This window comes from Pristiophorus japonicus, chromosome 5 (genome assembly GCF_044704955.1).
Source record: "Pristiophorus japonicus isolate sPriJap1 chromosome 5, sPriJap1.hap1, whole genome shotgun sequence".
In the NCBI taxonomy this organism is placed as follows: Eukaryota; Metazoa; Chordata; class Chondrichthyes; family Pristiophoridae; genus Pristiophorus; species Pristiophorus japonicus.
The window spans coordinates 295,116,226-295,131,772 of NC_091981.1; the positions used below are offsets into that span (position 1 = coordinate 295,116,226).

The 15,547-nt window shown below is 46.4% G+C and overlaps 1 protein-coding gene across 3 annotated transcripts in view; it reads right to left on the reverse strand.

Annotated features, from left to right (window-relative positions):
- cpsf1 (cleavage and polyadenylation specific factor 1) overlaps positions 1–15,547 on the reverse strand; it is a 108,142-nt gene that overhangs the window by 11,261 nt on the left and 81,334 nt on the right. For all 3 annotated transcript variants that reach the window (XM_070881882.1, XM_070881881.1, XM_070881880.1), the window contains exons 30-35: positions 13,890–13,925; positions 12,503–12,644; positions 9,930–10,082; positions 8,120–8,296; positions 4,272–4,338; positions 1,670–1,717 (exon numbers count right to left, since the gene is read on the reverse strand). In XM_070881882.1, the coding sequence (XP_070737983.1) occupies positions 1,670–1,717; positions 4,272–4,338; positions 8,120–8,296; positions 9,930–10,082; positions 12,503–12,644; positions 13,890–13,925 (623 nt within the window). The remainder of the gene's footprint in view (positions 1–1,669; positions 1,718–4,271; positions 4,339–8,119; positions 8,297–9,929; positions 10,083–12,502; positions 12,645–13,889; positions 13,926–15,547) is intronic.

The following is a 15,547-nucleotide window of genomic DNA, read 5'->3' on the forward strand; positions in this document are numbered from 1 at the left end:
AGAAAATGCTCAGTGAGGAGAGAAATGTATTCTGATATACACAGTGATCAGGGAGTCAGAGGTCGTGGGTTGGAGTCAGAGGTCGTGGGTTCAAGTCCCACTCCAAAGACTGGAGCATAAAATCTCGGCTGACACCGAAGTGCAGTACTGAGGGAGTGCTGCCCTATTGGAGGCGCTGACTTTCGGATGAGACATTAAATCAAGGTCCTGTCTGCCCCCTCAGGTAGACATAGAAAATCCCATGGCCACTATTTCGAAGAAGAGCAGGGATTTTTCCCCAGTGTCCTGGCCAACATTTCTCTCGCAACCAACATCACTAATTATCGTAATCACATTGCTATTTGTGGGAGCTTGCTGTCGCATTTCCTACATTACAACAGTGACCACATTTCAAAAAGTACTTCATTTGCTGTGAAGTGCTTTGGGATGTGCTGAGGTTGTGAAAGGCGCTATACAAATGCTCATCTTGTAAAGAGCTAAGTGGATATCCCAGGTTCGATCTTTAGTGTGTGCCGAGTTAGCTCCAGTCAGCTGGGACAGATGGAGGGCACTACCGCTGGCAGCAGAGCCTCTAGGGTAGCGAGGGGCTGAGCAGGGCTCCCATTCCTCATTGTCATCGAGTCACCCCAGCATATGTGGACTTTTGAAGAATATAAGCTCTGCCTGTGCTGTGATAGCTCATGCAGTCAAATAGCACACTCAAACTCTCAGTCAAGGCTCACAAGTGAATAATGGCCAATTTGACAAGGGTCCCCCACCTAGTGCTTGTGGAATGATACCTCCCAGCAAGGAATCAACGAGAAGGAGAGGAGTGCTCACTCTTTTGACTTTCTTAGTCCACGTGCAACATCTACTGGCTGAGAATCGTGTCTCCGCTGATGAAGGTCCAATAATTTTTATTGTTTAGCAGTGAACAGAGTGGTGCAATCAGTTGGAACTCTGTCCCTTAACCTCAGAGACCCAAGTCCGAGTGCACCCCAGACTGATGCGATGTGACTGAAACCATCTTTCTCAGCGTTTGCTTCAAGGCTACAAACTGCAACAAGTTCTGGGCCAGAATTGTATACGTACAGGAGCATGGTCACAAACACCGACAGCACAGGCTGGTGAGAAGGACAACATCAACCGCCGAAGCGTCTTGCAAACTTTATAAAAGAGCTGTGTGGCTGGGAATGTGACTGCAAGTTACAAGACATCAGGTGAGCACACAAAAAGACTTGCATTTCTATAACGCCTTTCACAACCTCAGGACATCCCAAAGCACTTTACAGCCAATGAAATATTTTTTGATGTGTGGTCACTGTTGTGATGTAGGAAATGCTCCACAGAATATATGATCCTGAGCTGCTGGGGTTGTTTTTTTTTTCCAATATTTGTTTAATTGCAGAGATGGATAAATATTCTGGACTTTCACCTGATTAAACAGGGAGATATTGCAAAACCTTCCCAAGGAGATCAAGGAGAGAGGCTGAGTCCAAGATAGAGTAGATGATACATAACCCACAGAAGGAACAATTCGCTTGGCAGTGGGCCCGGTCTTACATTCTTTAGGAAAGATCGTTTTCCGAAACTGACCAATGGTACTTTTTCAGCACTGGCTGAGGAGAGAGAGAGATAGACAGTGCCGAATGTACACCGCCACTCGGAGCGGAATGACAACAGCTCTTACCTTCTGGCTGATACATGTACACCAGGAGATTCTTCTCACGATCAGACACTGAAAGAAAAATAAAGAGTCAGCTGCACAGAACACTTAAAGAAGACCAGAGAGAATTGCTGAAGTTCCGCGACCTCGTAAAATCCGCGGAGCTGGTAACGGCGAAAACCTGCCGGCAAAACCTCGTGCTGCAAGGTTCCAAATCTCCAATTGAACGTTTCCACAAATGATGGGATGGATACCAGGAGGAAGGACAGCGAGAAGGGATGATGGCAAAAAAAACATGAAAAAAAACACACTGGAAAACAGAGGGAGGAATAAAAAAAATAAACAGGAAATGCACAGCTGGCTCCAAAATAAAGAGATGGACGTTTTGAGTGGAGACGCTTCTTCAAATTGGGATATTTGACATTCTGAGGTCACACCTCCAACGTTACCCTGTTTTACAGATGCTGAAAGAGCTGCTGTGTCAAAGTCACCACCAGCCGATATTCCTTTGTACTGAAAGTGGGGACATGGTGAGCTAAATCAGAGCTCAAGGAGTAAGGAAGTCGCACTGTAAAGCAGCCAAATGTGGATATGGTTCCAGGATCAAAAGGTTAAGTGGACAAGACACACAATTTGATAGCAATCATTGAAATGTGATTGGAGCGTGGGCAGGTACATCAGGAGTAGTGAGTGATCGTGGAGTGACATGATCGGGGCCCAGGAGAGGTGTGAGTTCGGAGTCGTGGGCCCAGGGGCAGCACAGACCAGCCCACACTGCGATATGTGTGCTCACTAAGTCCGTGCAGCAGAGCTGGTCTCCAGTCGTCTTGGTTAATCCTTGCCACTGGACCAAGACCTAGCTCTGTCAAACCCGTGTGGCGGCTTGTATGCGACGGCCGCCACATGTTAGAAAAATCCACTCACAGACATCTTCCACCCTTCAAGATGTAATTCGGGACCTGGAGTATTAGGTCCTTCATTGAAACACCTGTGAACTCATCCCTTTTTGGCGTCGAAGCAAGTCATCCTCGATATGAGGGATCGCCTATGATATATGATGGACTTTAAATATATATTTTGACTAGAAGGAATGTAATACTTGACCTGTGATTCAAAGCAATAACTGATAATGTTAATTAGAGTGCTTTGCTCCTGTGCATTACTATCTGCATTATAAAAGCAGTTGGATCACATTCAGAGATGCTGCTACAGCTAACCAGTTTGAAGCACGGAGCAGGCCATTCGGTCCAGTGCCTGTGTCAGCTCTTTGCAAAACTAAACCCACTGCCCTTCACTCTCCTTGTAGCCCTCTGCTTCAAATATCTATCCACTGTTCCCTTAAACGATGCAATGTTCTCGAATCCAACCATCCCCTGAGCATTCCTCGCTCCAACAAACCTCTGTGTAAAGAAAGTTCTCCTCATCTTTCTCCTCACTCCCTTAGGCGATGATTTTAAAATGATTTGCCATTCCCTGTTCACTCTGTCAAAACCCTTCATCATGTTAAAAAACCTCTGTTAAATCTCCGACTGCCTTCCCTGCTCCAGGGGAAATGGTCCCAGTATCGGAAATCTCTCCTCATAACTATAGTGTCCCATCCTTGCATCATCGGTTAAGCTTGCTTCCTGTAAAATATTTCACTGCCAGTAACCACCCATGTCTCCAATTGATGGATGAGAAGTCTGGGGAATCTAGAACAAAGGGGCATAATCTTAAAATGAGAGTCGGGCTATTTTGGAGTGAAATCACAAAGTACTTTTTCACACAAAGGGGAGTGGAAATCTGAAATTCTCTCCCCCAAAAGGCTGTGGATGTTGAAGCTTTCAAACGGAGATCGATAGATTTTTATTGGTTAAAGGGGATTGAGAGGTATGGAGCCACGGCAGATAAATGTATTTGTGTTACTGATCAGCCTTGAAATGATTGAATGGCGAAACAGACTCGAGGGGTTGAAGGGCCTTCTCCTGTTCCTATGTTCCTTTATACTGAAAGCAAGGACAATGTGAGCTAAATCGGAAGGCAAGGAGTAAGGTCGCACTGTAAAGCAGGCAGCCACCCTGTGCAGCAAATGTGGATAGGGTTCAAGGATCAAAACCATTTAGGACCAAGATGAGGAGAAACTTCTTCACTCAGAGAGTGGTGAACCTGTGGAATTCTCTACCACAGAAAGTTGTTGAGGCCAGTTCGTTAGATATATTCAAAAGGGAGTTAGATGTGGCCTTCGCGGCTAAAGGGATCAAGGGGTATGGAGAGAAAGCAGGAGTGGGGTACTGAAGTTGCATGATCAGCCATGATCTTATTGAATGGTGGTGCAGGCTCGAAGGGCCGAATGGCCTACTCCTGCATCTATTTTCTATGTTAAGTGGACAAGACACCCAATTTGACAGAATCACGCCGAGCTTGGTGCTAAAACAGGATCAACAGGCAGTTCTCACTCCTCCCTCTGTTCTCAGGTTTGTCTCGGGGAGAAAGTCACGTCTAATGGGGAGTCCCATGTGGTTAAATTGCAAGCTGCACGAGCCCATGAATTTTCTCATTAGTACTTTAACACAGGATGGTGCAGAGGGTGCAATGGCAGTAAGAAGAGAAAAGCAATGACCTACAACAGTCCCGGACAGTAACTCACCGAGGAATCCTAGCTGAGAGTTGTCCACCATGAATTCTATGCTGTACACTTCCAGAAGTTTCGGATCCTGGAGACAAGTCATAAACGTTAAAGGTGAGTCTAAAAAAAAACACCCACGCACTGCACCAATCTATCTTCTTACAATGTCCTCCCCTTCCTTTGGCCAAAGATGTTTATCATTTCCTGGGGTACAATTCCACGATGACTAGTGCGCTACTAGTTTACCCAGATGGCCAATGCCCGACGGTGTGGGTCCATAGCCCAAACCTGAACCGTGACTCACCTGATGTCCCACACGTGTTTATTTACCAGCGGTGGGGAGGGGCGAGATCACCGATTAGTGATCAGCAGCAGGAATCTTCAGCCAGTTTCCCCCTCCCCAACTGCTGCCTTGACCAGCTGAGAGCAGCCAGCTCAGCAAATACTGGGGGCTGGTCCTGAGCTCTGCCGGCTCACAGTCTCGCTGATTAACCAGCGAGGCTTAATACACAAATCAATTGTAAAACCCCCCAGGGTCAAAGGGCACACAATGCTTCCAACGTGACATTTCGATCACGATCACAGTTTTTATCCCCTGCTTTTAACAGGACCCTGCTAAAGTTGGACTTAGCTGAAACTCATCTTGCAGGTTTGCCCTGCGTTGAGGCTCCCTGATGACTTCATTGATAAATAAACCACCAGTGAGCCCAGGACGGTCGGTGCTGACCTCAGCTAAGGCTCCGGCTGGGGTCCTATGTTTGGCCTCGGCTCCCTGTGCAGTAGGAAGAGACAGAAATCCATCAGGTTGCCGGCTCCTCGAGGCAATCCAGCCACCCCTGCTGGGCAGGAAAGCGGCTTGGGTGAGATGCCCAAGATGTCAGACCAGTCTGCCAGCACTCATACATGAATAAAGGCCCCTTTGGTGAGGTAGCAAAGGAAGGACATAAGAACATAAGAATTAGGAACAGGAGTAGGCCATCTAGCCCCTCGAGCCTGCCCCGCCATTCAATAAGATCATGGCTGATCTGGCCGTGGACTCAGCTCCACTTACCCGCCCGCTCCCCGTAACCCTTAATTCCCTTATTGGTTAAAAATCTATCTATCTTTGACTTGAAAACATTCAATGAGCTAGCCTCAACTGCTTCCTTGGGCAGAGAATTCCACAGATTCACAACCCCCTGAGAGAATTTTTTTTTTCTCAACTCGGTTTTAAATTGGCTCCTCCGTATTTTGAGGCTGTGCCCCCTAGTTCTAGTCTCCCCGACCAGTGGAAACAACCTCTCTGCCTCTATCTCGTCTATCCCTTTCATGATTTTAAATGTTTCTATAAGATCACCCCTCATCCTTCTGAACTCCAAGGAGTAAAGACCCAGTCTACTCAATCTATCATCATAAGGTAACCCCCTCATTTCTCGAATCAGCCTAGTGAATCGTCTCTGTACCCCTTCCAAAGCTAGTATATCCTTCCTTAAGTAAGGTGACCAAAACTGCACGCAGTACTCCAGGTGCGGCCTTACCAATACCTTATACAGTTGCAGCAAGACCTCCCTGCTTTTGTACTCTATCCCTTTCGCAATGAAGGCCAATATTCCATTTGCCTTCCTGATTACCTGCTGCACCTGCAAACTAACCTTTTGGGATTCATGCACAAGGACCCCCAGGTCCCTTTGCACCACAGCATGTTGTAATTTCTCCCCATTCAAATAATATTCCCTTTCACTGTTTTTTTTCCCCAAGGTGGATGACCTCACACTTTCCGACATTGCATTCCATCTGCCAAACCTTAGCCCATTCGCTTAACCTATCCAAATCTCCTTGCAGTCTCTCTGAGTACTCTACACAACCCGCTTTCCCACTAATCTTAGTGTCATCTGCAAATTTTGTTGCACTACACTCTGTCCCCTCTTCTAGGTCATCTATGTATATTGTAAACAGTTGTGGTCCCAGCACTGATCCCTGTGGCACACCACTAACCACTGATTTCCAACCGGAAAAGGACCCATTTATCCCGACTCTCTGCTTTCTGTTCGCCAGCCAATTCTCTATCCATGCTAATACATTTCCTGACTCCGCGTACCTTTATCTTCTGCAGTAACCTTTTGTGTGGCACCTTATCGAATGCCTTTTGGAAATCTAAATACACCACATCCATCGGTACACCTCTATCCACCATGCTCGTTATATCCTCAAAGAATTCCAGTAAGTTAGTTAAACATGATTTCCCTTTCATGAATCCATGCTGCGTCTGCTTGATTGCACTATTCCTATCCAGATGTCCCGCTATTTCTTCCTTAATGATAGTTTCAAGCATTTTCCCCACTACAGATGTTAAACTAACCGGCCTATAGTTACCTGCCTTTTGCCTGCCCCCTTTTTTAAACAGAGGCGTTACATTAGCTGCTCTCCAATCCGCTGGTACCTCCCCAGAGTCCAGTGAATTTTGGTAGATTATAACGAGTGCATCTGCTATAACTTCCGCCATCTCTTTTAATACCCTGGGATGCATTTCATCAGGACCAGGGGACTTGTCTACCTTCAGTCCCATTAGCCTGTCCAGCACTACTCCCCCTAGTGATAGTGATCGTCTCAAGGTCCTCCCTTCCCATATTCCTGTGGCCTGCAAATTTTGGCATTGTTTTTGTGTCTTCCACTGTGAAGACGGAAGCAAAATAATTGTTTTAGGTCTCAGCCATTTCCACATTTCCCATTATTAAATCTCCCTTCTCATCTTCTAAGGGACCAACATTTACTTTAGTCACTCTCTTCCGTTTTATATATCGGTAAAAGCTTTTACTATCTGTTTTTATGTTTTGCGCCAGTTTACTTTCGTAATCTATCTTTCCTTTCTTTATTGCTTTCTTAGTCATTCTTTGCTGTCGTTTAAAATTTTACCAATCTTCTAGTTTCCCACTAACCTTGGCCACCTTATACGCATTGGTTTTTAATTTGATACTCTCCTTTATTTCCTTGGTTATCCACGGCTGGTTATCACTTCTCTTGCTGCCCTTCTTTTTCACTGGAATATATTTTTTTTGCGCACTATGAAAGAGCTCCTTAAAAGTCCTCCACTGTTCCTCAATTGTGCCACCGTTTAGTCCTTGTTTCCAGTCTACTTTAGCCAACTCTGCTCTCATCCCACTGTAGTCCCCTTTGTTTAAGCATAGTGCCCTCGTTTCTGATACAACTTCCTCATCCTCAATCTGTATTACAAATTCAACCATATTGTGATCACTCATTCCGAGAGGATCTTTTATGAGATCGTTTATTTTTCCTGTCTCATTATACAGGACCAGATCCAAGATGGCTTGCTCCCTTGTAGGCTCTGTTACATACAGTGCCTATTGATTTATGACCCAGTGTGAGTCAGCACCTTCAGGAAAGGAGGGTAACAGACTGCCAGGGTGAGCCTTTTTACATTAATGTTGAGCTATCAAAAACTGTGGGCCTTACTGTTAGCGTGCAGGGATATCCTCTTAGATTTAAGAGGAACAGCCTCTGTTAGGGCTGAGATAAGGAGAAATACCTTCACGGTTGTGAATCTTTGGAATTCTCTACCCGAGAGAGCTGTGGAGGCTCAGTCGTTGACTATATTTAAGGCTGAAATCGATAGATTTTTGGACTCTAAGGGAATCAAAGGATACTGAGATCGGGCGATAAAGTGTTGAGGTCAAATGTTAGCCATGATAGTGAATGGCTCCAGGGGGCGTATGGCCTACTCCTGCTTCTGTTCTGATTGTACTTGGCTTCACACCTCAGTAAGAGAGACAAATGTCCATGTTGTCTGATTATCCCACAGGGAATGAATGCTTTCGAGCTGCTCCTGTTATCGGTGACCAGAACAAGTGGTCTGCACTGTGCCGCACACGTACCCTGCTAACAAGGGACAGCGTCTTACTCTCCTCTTGGTAGCGGAGGATGGAGACGCTTTTCATGATGTCTGCTGCCATGATGAAATTCTTGACGCTGATCATCTGGTGGATGTAGAGCTGAGTGTCGATGAACGCCATTCCCGTCAGGTCGTTGTCTTTCAGGCTCCACAGGAAAATCTGCACAAGAGGAATTTCCATGTGGTGTTAGTGGGCAGGAGATCCACAGAGAAAAATACTCTCAATTCTCTCTCAAGTTTTTCCAATTCTGGAATTTTAAACAAAACAAAACTAGGAAGGACTTGGATTTAAACAGCGCCTTTCACATCCTCAGGACAGCCCAAAGCATTTTACAGCCAGTGAAGTACTTTCTGAAGTGTAGTCACTGTTGGAAACGTAGGGAACGCGGCAACCAATTTGCACACAGCCAGCTCTCACAAACAGCAACGAGATAAATAACCAGATAATCTGTATTTTCATGATGTTAGTTGAGGGATAAATATTGGTCAGGACACTGGGACAACTCCCCCGCTCCTCCAAAAGAATGCACATCAGACAATGCAGCACCCCTTCAGTACTGCACTGATTAAGTCCACTCCGGAGACTTGAACCCGCGACCATCTCATTCAGAGGCACAAGTGCTAACAACTGAAAGAAAGCCCGAAGGCATACTGTACGGAGAATGCAAATACTGCAGCAATAACAACCTCTTAACTCGCAACCGAAGCAAGGCAGAACAAATTTCCAGTAATGTCGGATGATTATATAAACCAGGACAAGTGTGACTAAGTGGAGGAGAATGATTCAAATGGACGACATTGGTGGTGGCAGTTAGGACCACAGTGGCAAGTACAGAGTTCGCATGGAGGTATTGGCCTGAGCGATTCCAAGGGATTAATGCTTCCAAACTTTAACACCATCTTTTTGGAATCTATTTGCAGCGTGGGCTCACAGCTTTGTGGGGGGAGAGCACCAGGTGGCACAGGGCCAGGGAAGAGCTTCACTCTGGGTTCAGATTCTTTAATTAATCAAGATGATGATCAGGAGTGATGGGTTCTTTCAACTGGAATACAAGTCGAAGGCATACGGCCACAATCTCGAGATAAGCACCGAGTAAGTACAGGGCGAGATTAGAAGAGACTTTTTCGCCCAAGTTACAGGGATGTGGAATGTTTCACCAGAAGTGTGATTGATGCTAAATTGATTGCAGCATTTAAAAGGTACAGGTTGAACCTCCCTTATTCAGAACTCCCTTATCCAGAACCATTCCCAGCCATCGGATGGCGCATGCGCAGAACTCCAACATGAACAAATTGAAGTATTTTCTCGCTGCCAACTCCCGCAATCGCTGGCCTGAACCCGCGATCACCTCCCTCCCCCCCCCCGCCCAAGATCTCTCTGCCACACTCCCAGCCCCAATATCCCCTTGCTCAGTACCTGTACCATCCAATTTACTGTGACCACCCCTTGTCCAGAAAAATCCCTTATCCAGAACAGGCCCGGTCCCAAGGGTTCCTGATAAGGGAGGTTCAACCTGTACATATAAAAGGGTGATGTAGAAAAAGTAAGAAGATGGGATTAGTGTGGGAAGAAATTAGGAAAATTGAGTTGTGTAAAATCAGCACACAAGAGACTTAAATTTATTCTGGTCTCCTCTCCTCTTGTGCTGATAATCTCCATGAGCCTCTGGGACAAGCAGATAAATAAAGCACAGATAATGGACAACATGTCTGTGTCCTCCTTTACAAGACACTAAATAAGAAATGTGCTGACGTTTCACTGCAGGGCGCTGGGGGGGTGGGCCTGCAGTTACCTTCTGTCCGATGGCTGAGACGAGGTAACCGTTACAGTTACACAGGGCGGTCACTGGGCCCTTCTGCTCCTTCTCATATAGCACTTTGAATTTGTTCTTGGTCAGAGGCTGGCCAGGTTCAGGCACAACTTCGATCACATCAAGGATCAGAATCTGCAGAGAAAGAACAAAAATATTAAAGAACTTTTATTTTGGCAGCACTGTATTTGCAGATGTCTCGAGGAGCTTGCAACCTTTCCCCCTCCTTCATTGGCTGTGAAGCACATCGGGAGGTCATGAAAGGTACGATAGAAATGCAAGTCTTTCTTTTATTCGCCTCCAGATTAAAGAGGAAATCATCAGAGCAAACACACAACCTAACATCAGCACTTGGCATTACACCAGGCATTTATGGTTTATTTTTATACACTTAATTCCCCATTCTCTCTTCCTCTCCTGAAGGTGCTGATGTGCCAACCATGGACATTTTGCCTCAAATTAAGGTAGATTTCTGAAGCCGAGTAAAATGCGCCAACCCTAGGGGGAGAGTAGCTAGGTTGGAAAGGTCCACACCTTGGCTGAGTAAACTCACACACATTTGATGGAACCCCAAGCCTTGGCTCTTGCAAATCTACAACAAACCATCGGGATTTAGACAACAGGTGAAAGGCAAGCAGAAACTCTACTAGTGCCGATTTCTCTGCAGTTTGGGTTGGAAACTGCTCGGCAAAGTCACGGGTTTCTATGAACGGTAACACACCCAGCTGATCGAAAACCAGAAATCCCTGATCCCTCGCAGCATTTACAAGGAGGACAGGAACAGAAGATAGTATTGTAAGTGTTTCAAGAAACAAGTTGCCGGTTTACCAGCTTGATACTACGTATTTGACTTTGATATCAGGGAACACAGGTGGGCTTTCTGACCAGCCTGGTGGTTAAAGAGCATTAAGGGGCTGGGGATGAAGGTTTGAATTTAAGCTTGTAGGTTGAAAGAGGTAAGGTATGAGGGAGCAATTGATGGAAGCGGGGTCTAGGACCTAAGGTAATGGAAGGTCGGGTTGAGGTGATGGGGGCAGGAGGTAAAGGCGAAGGGGGAGAGTGAGGGATAGAAGTGAAAGGTGATGGGGAGCACAGGAAATGGAAGGGTGATCCAGAGGAAGGACAACAGGGCAGTGAGGGATTTTGATGGACGCAAGTCATTGGGAGGTCGTGCAATGAGGAAGGGGTTAGAGGCAAGACGGCAGTGAGGGGGTGGGGAAGGGGGAGCGCTAAAGGAAGCAATGGAATGAGAGGTTAACAGGCTAAGCAAGAAGGAGGAGGTGCGCTGAGAGGGGGAGTGAAGGAAACTGGCAGTTCCTAGAAGCTCCATTTTCCTGCATCTACCAACAGAAAATCTGGCCCGCAGCCATCGGCTGGAAAATCTGGCCCGCAGCCATCGGCTGGAAAAGCTGGCCCGCAGCCATCGGCTGGAAAAGCTGGCCCGCAGCCATCGGCTACACCATCCACCACCTCCCATTCAAAAGGAAAAAGAACAAGGTGCACAGAAAAGAGGGTAGGGAGAGACACAAAAATCAGAAGTGGGTTTCACGGGTCCAACAGTGGAAAGTAAGAGACCGATCATATCCTCTGACTTAGTGTTCTTCTTCAGCTTTTAAAAAAAATCATTCCTAGGATGTGGGAGTCGCTGACAAGGCCAGCATTTATTGCCCGTCCCCAATTACCCTCAAGAAGGTGGTGATGAGCCGCTGCCTTGAACCACTGCAGTCCGTGTGGTAAAGGTGCTCTCAGTGCTGTTAGGTAGGATTGTGACCCAGTGACGATGAAGGAACGGGTGATATATTTCCAAGTCAGGATGGTGCGTTGCAGGTGATGAGCCTGCTGCCCCTGTCCTTCTAGACAGTCGAGGTCGCAGGTTTGGGAGGTGCTGTCGAAGAAGCTTTGGCAAGTTGCATCTTGTAGATGGTGTACACTGCAACCACGGTGCGCCGGTGGTGATGGAGGGAGTGAATGTTGAAGGTGGTGGATGGGCTGCCAATCAAGCGGGCTGCTTTGTCCTGGATGGTGTCGAGCTTGATGTGTGTTGTTGGTGCTGCACTCATTCAGGCAAGTGGAGAGTATTCCATCACACTCCTGACTTGGACCTTGTAAGTGAAGGAAATGCTTTGGGGAGTCAGGAGGTGTGTCACTCGCCACAAAATACCCAGTTTCTTGTAGCCACAGTATTTATGTGCAACACCAAAGATGATACTCAAGCACTATTATGCAAACTGACAGTCTTAAGTTAGGAAAAGGCCCCCTGCTGGGGATCCCCAAGAGTATCAATAGCTGGCAGGAGATCCCCAGAATGTGTCAATATTTGCAGGAGACTCCCACAGAGAGAACCACTGCTGTACACAAACATGCAGCCACATAATTCAGAGTATTTTCACATGACAATATAAAAAAAAATTATTTAATTGTAACTACAGATGACTGTGACATTGGTGTCACATACAGATCTAGATAGTGTTGGCAGTACAATCCAACAGCTGCCTTTTTTAACACCAGTGCAATCATTCGTTACGAGCCATGCGAATGCTGAGCATCTCACTCACCCGACCCCTGCAAGTAACCTCTTCGCCCTGTGTCAGACATGTCCCCACGGCAATGTAACCCTTCAGTCCCGACACCGTCTCCTCGCTCCTTAGTGACACAGTTTTCATGCAGGTGATGTGTTCCCAGTCCTCCATGTCAATCCTACACAAATTCACAAGTGGGAGTCAGGAGAGCCGGGCTGGCGCAGCCAGTGTGTGCGCGATGCACGAGTGGGAGATTCTGTTAAGTGTACTTGAGCTCATCCAAAACTCTGCTGCCCGTATCCAAACTCGCACCAAGTCCCGTTCACCCCTGTGCTACATTGGCACCCGGTCCGGCAATGCCATGATTTTAAAATTCTCATTCTCGTTTTCAAATCCCTCCATGGCCTCGTCCCTCCCCATCTCAGTAACCACCTCCAGCCCCACAACTCTCAGAGATCTGGGCGTTCCCCCAATTCCCATCACTCCCTGTAGTATATGCAAGCACTCTAATAACGACTCCACGAGGTAAGGGTATAGTACTTGAAATGTAGTGACCTTAGTCCGTTTATTGCAGCTCCTAGAGTGCGGACACCAAGAGGTGAGCTCCCTTTTATACTTGGTTACCTGCAGTGTACAGGTGACCCTTAGGTCTCCACCGGTAGCACCCTCTGGTGGTACAGGTATGGTGTATACAGTGTGAAGGTACACTGAGTGGTCTAGTGTTACAGTACATACATTAACATACATACATAACAACTCCACTATTGGTAGCCATGATTTCTGCTGCCTGAGCCTGAAGCTCTGGAATTCCCTCCCTAAACCTCTCCACCTTCTGCCTCCTTTAAGAGTTTCCTTAAAACCTACCTCTTTGACCAAGCTTTTGGTCGCCCGTCCTACTATCTCCTCATGTGGCTCGGTGTCAAAATTTTGTTTGGTTGTGTTCCTGTGAAGTGCCTTGGAATGTTTCACTACGTTAAAGCTGCTATATAAATGCAAGTTGTTGTTGCACAACAGCTGCTATGGAGTCAGAGTAGTCAGAGAGTGTGCGAGAGCATGTACTCTGAATGGACAGCCTGCTGCCCATACCTTCAGAGTTTTTTCCTCCCCCTACACTCTCAGGCTGACCCTCCGACAGGGAGCTCCCAGTGATTTCACATCCGTTCAAATTAATGGATGGAAAACCAGAGCCTGGAGGACCTATCTTCCCCGCAAGCCCACTCCTCGGTGGGAGCACCCCAGAGAAGCAGCCTTTTTATTTCAAGCATTAACATTACTGGGCGAAACATAAAAACACAACAACCATAAAACACTCTTTAAATTTAAGATTTTCAAAAACCGTTTACACCAATAGTTGCAAATAAGCTCGAGTTCTCAGGGGGCTAAAGACCTGGCCACCCAAATAGATTAAAATATTCATACTTACACTTCGCCCCTCCGATTATCGAACTCGTCTAACTTCCTGGAAGGGGTTAAAAGAAAAGGGGCACAAAGTGAGTTTCAGCTGAATCGGATCTGCACAGACACAAAACACATTCAACCTATTTCAGTATCAACCGTACTCTCTGGAGATGCTCATCTTCCAAGGAGCAAATGCTTTCTGGTGACAAGAATGCTGCGACACATGAATATTTGTAGATTGTGAAAATGACATTAACTGGAATAAACCCACTGGAACTGTAGTTATCCAACCATATCTTTTCACATTTGTTTTGTTCCCTTTTCAGTCCAATGAGTGAGTTTTAACAAGGAGCACTTTCCCCCATTATTGATATACTCCAACACTTATTAGTTCCTTTCAGTTCAGGTCTAGTAAGGAGGAGGAACTGAGGGAAATCCTTATTAGCCGGGAAATTGTGTTGGGGAAATTGATGGGATTGAAGGCCGATAAATCCCCAGGGCCTGATGGACTGCATCCCAGAGTACTTAAGGAGGTGGCCTTGGAAATAGTGGATGCGTTGACAGTCATTTTCCAACATTCCATTGACTCTGGATCAGTTCCTATGGAGTGGAGGGTAGCCAATGTAACCCCACTTTTTAAAAAAGGAGGGAGAGAGAAAACAGGGAATTATAGACCGGTCAGCCTGACATCGGTAGTGGGTAAAATGATGGAATCAATTATTAAGGATGTCATAGCAGTGCATTTGGAAAGAGGTGACATGATAGGTCCAAGTCAGCATGGATTTGTGAAAGGGAAATCATGCTTGACAAATCTTCTGGAATTTTTTGAGGATGTTTCCAGTAGAGTGGATAAGGGAGAACCAGTTGATGTGGTATATTTGGACTTTCAGAAGGCGTTCGACAAGGTCCCACACAAGAGATTGATGTGCAAAGTTAGAGCACATGGGATTGGGGGTAGTGTACTGACATGGATTGAGAACTGGTTGTCAGACAGGAAGCAAAGAGTAGGAGTAAATGGGTACTTTTCAGAATGGCAGGCAGTGACTAGTGGGGTACCGCAAGGTTCTGTGCTGGGGCCCCAGCTGTTTACACTGTACATTAATGATTTAGATGAGGGGATTAAATGTAGTATCTCCAAATTTGCGGATGACACTAAGTTGGGTGGCAGTGTGAGCTGCGAGGAGGATGCTGTGAGGCTGCAGAGCGACTTGGATAGGTTAGGTGAGTGGGCAAATGCATGGCAGATGAAGTATAATGTGGATAAATGTGAGGTTATCCACTTTGGTGGTAAAAACAGAGAGACAGACTATTATCTGAATGGTGACAGATTAGGAAAAGGGGAGGTGCAAAGAGACCTGGGTGTCATGGTACATCAGTCATTGAAGGTTGGCATGCAGGTACAGCAGGCGGTTAAGAAAGCAAATGGCATGTTGGCCTTCATAGCAAGGGGATTTGAGTACAGGGGCAGGGAGGTGTTGCTACAGTTGTACAGGGCATTGGTGAGGCCACACCTGGAGTATTGTGTACAGTTTTGGTCTCCTAACCTGAGGAAGGACATTCTTGCTATTGAGGGAGTGCAGCGAAGGTTCACCAGACTGATTCCCGGGATGGCGGGACTGACCTATCAAGAAAGACTGGATCAACTGGGCTTGTATTCACTGGAGTTCAGAAGAATGAGAGGGG